Genomic DNA, 6,076 nt, shown 5'->3' on the forward strand with positions numbered 1-6,076 from the left:
TATTGAATTGATAAATAATACAAATTGTTCATAACCAACAATTGACAATAAACCAACCTTTAAGCATTAGAAAACTTAGTCACTCCAAATCCAACCAACATACGAAATACTACCTAATCCTCTCCCTTTTCTCTTTCACCCTATATCTATAGTTTTGACTAAACCAATTATGCACACACAACATTTAATAAAATAATAATAAAATAAGCAGCCTATAACTAACAATTTACTCATGAAGGAGGTAAAGATGGAACAATGATTCCACCAACTCCATCGTTAATGCAAAAAGAGGGAAATGATTCTTCTTGAATGTTTTGTTTGAGATGATCCCTTAAATTTCTATGTTTACCATTTCTGTTAGGATAAGGATTTTAGTTATCGAGTAACCATTATACATTATTTATATAATTGCTTAGAGTATTAGTGGTTGTTACCTGTGAAACTACATAATAGAATAACTAGAATGAAACAAATAAATCATGTATAAAAACAAAAACAAAATGAACACAGAAACAAAGTAAATAGTTTATCCGAGTTTATATGAGTCTGACCGGCCGAGTTTATCCAATCGGAACTGAGGAATCACAAAAGTGCATTAAACTAAATTCAGTTTTGCATCAGTAGCAATGCAGCAACTGCCAATATAATTTTCTTAGCTTTATAGATTGATTTGTTAATGTGATTATTTCCAAGTTTGTACCCTGGAAAACTAAACAAGATATAATATATAATCGTCGATATTTTTATATAAACCGTGCATTTTCCGTACACAACTATATAGACTAATCTCACTCTAAGTCAGATAGGATGACATATGTTAAAACACTCTATGAAGCTAAAAGAAACATGTATCCATGCTTAGTAGCCACAACTCGTATCACATTCTCATGCAATCCATTCTTCGTCGCTTCCATCAGAATCCTAAAAATTGAATGGTTATAAACACGGTGAGTAACATCAAACAGTTCATATCTGTGCCAGCTATAAACTACCAACAGTTTAAAACCGGCTTCATATCTGTACGGTTAAATGAATGCGAGTTCAGGCGTGTGTTAATATGGGAAGAATTACCTCTGAAGCATTTGAAAATTCTTCAATGTCATCATTCTCTTCATCGTCATCTTCAACCTACAATGATTATGTAAAAGTCAAACTATGAAAAGCATTTAGTAACAAATGGAAAGTAAAGTTGATTTACTGAAATAGTGAGAGAAACCAAATGATTGAAGAGTTCATAGGTTTTCTTACTATCAGATGTTGGATTAGGTAGCATTTTGATTAAGCATGAAAAGTAAGAACATGTTGAAAGAAGATTCAATCACTAATTCCGCAGACATAAACGACATAACTCATTAAATTCCAAGAATCAGAAAATCTTACCCCGCTTTCCTTGCTTTTCGTCTTGGCTTTTTCACCTAAAATTTACAAACAATGTAAGTTTGATAAAGTTTCATTTATGCAACAACTTAATAAGAAAAAAAAAGTAATTAATGTAGATTTGGTAGAATATTACCAGGATTTTTGTCCTTGAGCTTTCTTGCCTTTTTCTTAGGTCCTTCATCCTACAACAATAAGCAATACCTCAGCTTTTGTCTTACTCCGACACGAAACACTTAATTAAGGAATATTGTAATGTCAATCCCATATGAAGAAAGGGAAACTCAGAAAATCAATTTAAAAGAAAATCAACCAGGTCAATCTTCCTTTTCGAACGAGCAGGTTGCAACTTCTGGCCAGAAGCTGAAAAAATCAAGAAAATAAATTATATTCAAGTTTCATCATCATTCCCGTAATATAATATAAAGAGACTAGGAAAAGAACAACCTTTTGATGATGGAGATTTCTTTGAATTGGTTGGAGTCTTCTGAAAAAATAAAACACATGAACTTGTCAAATCAGCGTTTAATGAGAATCCACTCTCAACGCACTAAATGATGCCTAAAATATTTACAATTCCACTCACTGAAAGTGCGAACATCATCACAATCTAGCAACGTAGATAAATATCAGTCGATTATGTCTTCCTGCTTAGAAGACTTAAATACTATATCATTTTATATCGCATGCATGACCATAAAAAAATTTCAGAAAATATATGGGCAAACAGTTTCAAAAGCATACCTTTACTTCCACTTTCTTGAATAATGAGGATATAGTAGCCTGAACAAGTGAACCTTTTTTAGATTTTGACGCTGAAGCAGGTTCTTTCTTTTCAACCACGGGGAGTTTATCTTTTGGAGAATTGTCCTCATTGTCGATGTCAATAACTACAGTTTCTTTCTGTACTCATAAATTACGGAAGAAAAAATATAAATGTCCTGATAATATAGAATATATGATCAAATGAAGTTCTAAACTTCAAGCTGATTGGCTGCAATAAGAAAATATCTAGAGTAAAAATAAAAATAATACTGTAAGTAACTACTATCCAATCAACTTATAAACTGTATTTCCGGAATACCGAAATATGCATAAGGATATTTGAGCTATTATGATCATTTACATTGGTATCAACTTCTACCGCTTCTTCTTCGTGTTCAGAAATGTCAGGGCTGCTTTTACCAGAATCATCACCAGAAGAAATTTCAGCAAATCTGACCCAACAAAAGAACCATATGAATATGACTTCAATACAATTTTAGAGAGCAACAGACATCAAGTAAACTACTAAATAGAAGAAGCATATACTTGTATGATTTTTTTACAGTTCTCGCTGATTGGCGAACTGGAACCAATTCCTTTGTGTCTGTTAAGTCAAGCTCACTGTCTGATGAATCGTTTTCAAGAGGTGTCTCTGGTGACTCTGGCTCTGCACGTTTTATCTTAGTTTTAAGAACACTTTGATTAACTACAGAAGCTGCGCCTGCTCCTGCACCCCCTTTAAAGTCGTGTTCAGCTTGTTGTCCCTAAACCAAAGAAAAAACACTTTGTTTTCTCTCAATGCTGTATTAACGATAAACAAAATTTCCTTCTTAAGAATAGGTAATTAAAACATTTCAAAATTTCCTAACCTCGTACAATTCCTGAGGAATTTCCAGTTTATCTTCTTCTGGGTTCTCATCTTTCGTCCCAATCCACCATGCATCCGAAAATACAATCTAGTAAAATCAAGATATTGCTCATAAATAAGAAACGTAGGTGTTCTTACTCACAGAGCTCAATGCCAGAAGATACAAATATGCAAATGAAGAAGCAAGAAGTTGCAATACGAAGAGTAATGGAAAGAACACGGGCACTGTTAGATCAAAACATGCATACATAGTGGAAGAGAAAGAGATTCATATTGAAACCATTCACTCTACGAGATATTAAAAGGATAGACTATTCTACCTTCCTCTAGTTCCCGTCTCAAACTCAAATTATATTTATAAAAAAAAACATGAATTATAAAAAACACCTACCATGTTATCGAAATAATCCTCACACATCACGCTCTTTCCACCTCTGGAGAACTGTAGAGTCAAGTATCTGTTCTTTGGATACAAGATAGTCCCAAATAACTTCATTCTACCCTGTAAAGTGAGAGTGAAAACACACCTCATCAGTTACTAAAACTCAACATACCGAATCAAACATCCTAAAACTTTTCAACAAGTTGTCATATAGTTGAGTGAAGCGCCAAATCAATTATTTTTTTAAAGGTGTTGAATCAGTTTTGTTAATTACAACCAAGTATGCATGCAACCACAAGTGAACCTGTCAGATCAGTTAACAACCAACATGGAAGGCAAATAACCAGATTCGTGTAGGAACTCTGAGATCGAAGTGGTTACCCTATATGAAGGAGATATAAAAGGTGGAATATTAGAGGTAAATTACAACCATAGTCCACACTCTCCTCTCTAACTTTTCGCCAAATTTCTCACTCTTGAACTCTACTTCTTATTTTCCCTCTATCAGAATATGAGTTAGTTCAGATAAACTTAACACACAAAGTTACATTAAAAACAGTGAGAAAGTCCTGCAATAATTAAGACTTTTTTATAAGTGAAGAATCATACAAATTGAAATTCATCATTGTATCTGAATCGTATTAGAAACTTTCAACTAACTTTTTTATAAACACTTGTAAGTTTATTAACTTTTTTATAAACACTTGTAAAGAATCATAAGAAACTCTTGTGAAGTAAGAACTATTCTAAATTAAGCTTGTATTTGGCTGGTAACATTGGTTTCTTATTAGGCCTGGAAATCTCTGTTTTACAACTCCAACTAACACACTTACTGATAGCAACAAAAACAATCGTCAATTCATTACTACAACTTCATAAGTTACTCTTAATTTCCGATATACATGTAAAAGAGTAAATAAAATTAAATGACTGAACTGCAAGCAGAGTTACACTCAAAACCTATGTAGCACCTATGCTTTAAATGTTTAGATTCAATCACATGTGTTTACTCAAATTATTATCAATGTCTGCGTGTGTTTATAGACCAAAACAACCGAACACCATTCACGAAACAAAAATTAAAGCAAACACAATTTCCTTTTCATGAGTTGAACCCCACAAACCAAAACCCTAAAAAATTGAATTTTTAATAGTACATAATAGTAGTAAACAAGAACCTGAGGGAAATCAAGGTAGAGAATGGGGTTTTTGGTTCCCAAATCTTTGAGATCACCAATTTTGCCACCAGCAATAGGGGCAAAGAGACCCGGAAAGGAGAAAAGGTATCTACTACTCTTCCTCTGAGATTTCTTGATGATGTCTTTGCCGTGATGTTTGGCGAGAATGGAAGAAGGGTTAAGATGAATTGAAGATCTGGATTGGGTTTCAGAGAGTATGTTGTTGGAAAAAGCTAGGGATTTGAGTCTCTTGCGTTCAATGGTTACTGGGTTAGTTGAATCTGGGTCTTGTTCGCCTTCTCTTGCTTTCTTCTTCGTCTTTGGTTTTGCCATTTTCGATTCAACTGTGAGAGTGGTAGTAGTATCGCGCGGGAATGAGAATGCTCTATTTAATAGCTACACTGAATTTAGATTTGGATGTACCAAAGTTTATTAAGATTTCATTCTAGTATCTTAACTAAGTAGTAGTTAATGTTTATATTAAGTTGTGCCTATGTAATTAGACATGATTTTTTTTTTTTTTGTTTATTTTGAAAATCCATCATCATGCTTTGTTACGGTCGTACATTGCTATGTCATTTAAAATCTTGTTTTATCTCTAGAAAAACACTTCTAAAATTTCCACCAAAGATTCTTACTTTCGATGAATCCACTAGGGGTGGACAAAACTACCGGACCCGTCCGAGATCCGCTATGTCTGATCCGAATTTTATTGAAACGGTCGGATACAAATAGTTGTCGGATGAAAAGATTGAAAATATCGAGTTCCAATGGATTGTTCCGGTCGGACTCAGTTATTAACTATTGGTCCAATCAAATCCAGATCCGACCGAATCTATTAAATATTCTCATCTCAATAGTGTGGTAGGTAATAGGTATAGATGGAGTAATAACTATAGTTGTCTCATCTCAATAGTGTGGTAGGTAATAGGTATAGACGGAATAATAATTATAGTTGTTCTTCCTATGATCTTGAGACTCACAGTTTATCATTTAAAGTTTATTTAATATAATTTGTTTCAAAACTATTATGATATTCGTGTGTACTTCATATGTAGGACTAGTACATTTTTCTTTTTCATTCATATCTCTTGTTTTCATTTTCTTCTTTCTCTCACTCACAATTGTTTTTTTCTTTCATTTTTTTCTCCAGACACCACACAACTCTTCGTACACTTAAATATCACTTTTAAAGGCTCCTTTTAAAGGCTCCTTTTAAAGGCTCCTTTTAAATCATGACAATCTCCATGATGAGAGCTTTCTATTCACCATTTTTAGTCCATAATGAAAGCTTAAGTTTAGCGCAAGTATTTAATGACAAGATGAAATAGACATTGTTATGTTTTTCTACTCAAATCTTATCAAAAGTTGACATGTTGTGTAGATCTAGCTTCAAAAAGAATTGAAATATATTACAAATGTTCAAAATAAAAGTTATTGTATTGATTGATTTTAGTTAATTTTTTATTGTTTATCATTTCATCTGTGAGTTCCTCTTTTGATTGG

At 33.0% G+C, this 6,076-nt stretch overlaps 1 protein-coding gene across 2 annotated transcripts; it reads right to left on the reverse strand.

Annotated features, from left to right (window-relative positions):
- Positions 1-636: 636 nt before the first annotated feature.
- On the reverse strand, positions 637-5,081 carry LOC127132585 (DNA-binding protein RHL1). Of its 2 annotated transcripts, none has more exons than XM_051061550.1 (12): positions 4,571-5,081; positions 3,402-3,512; positions 3,012-3,098; positions 2,689-2,906; positions 2,504-2,594; positions 2,122-2,280; positions 1,825-1,861; positions 1,691-1,740; positions 1,514-1,562; positions 1,381-1,415; positions 1,072-1,128; positions 637-921 (listed from the first exon to the last, which is right to left on the reverse strand). In XM_051061550.1, the coding sequence occupies exons 1-12, from the start codon at positions 4,901-4,903 to the stop codon at positions 886-888; spliced, it is 1,263 nt and encodes a 420-aa protein (XP_050917507.1). In that variant the 5' UTR covers positions 4,904-5,081; the 3' UTR covers positions 637-885. The 2 variants fall into 2 exon arrangements, with proteins under 2 accessions (XP_050917507.1, XP_050917500.1); XM_051061543.1 differs by having other exon boundaries at positions 1,825-1,864.
- Positions 5,082-6,076: the final 995 nt, after the last annotated feature.

Source organism: Lathyrus oleraceus, chromosome 1 (genome assembly GCF_024323335.1).
Source record: "Lathyrus oleraceus cultivar Zhongwan6 chromosome 1, CAAS_Psat_ZW6_1.0, whole genome shotgun sequence".
NCBI lineage: Eukaryota > Viridiplantae > Streptophyta > Magnoliopsida > Fabales > Fabaceae > Lathyrus > Lathyrus oleraceus.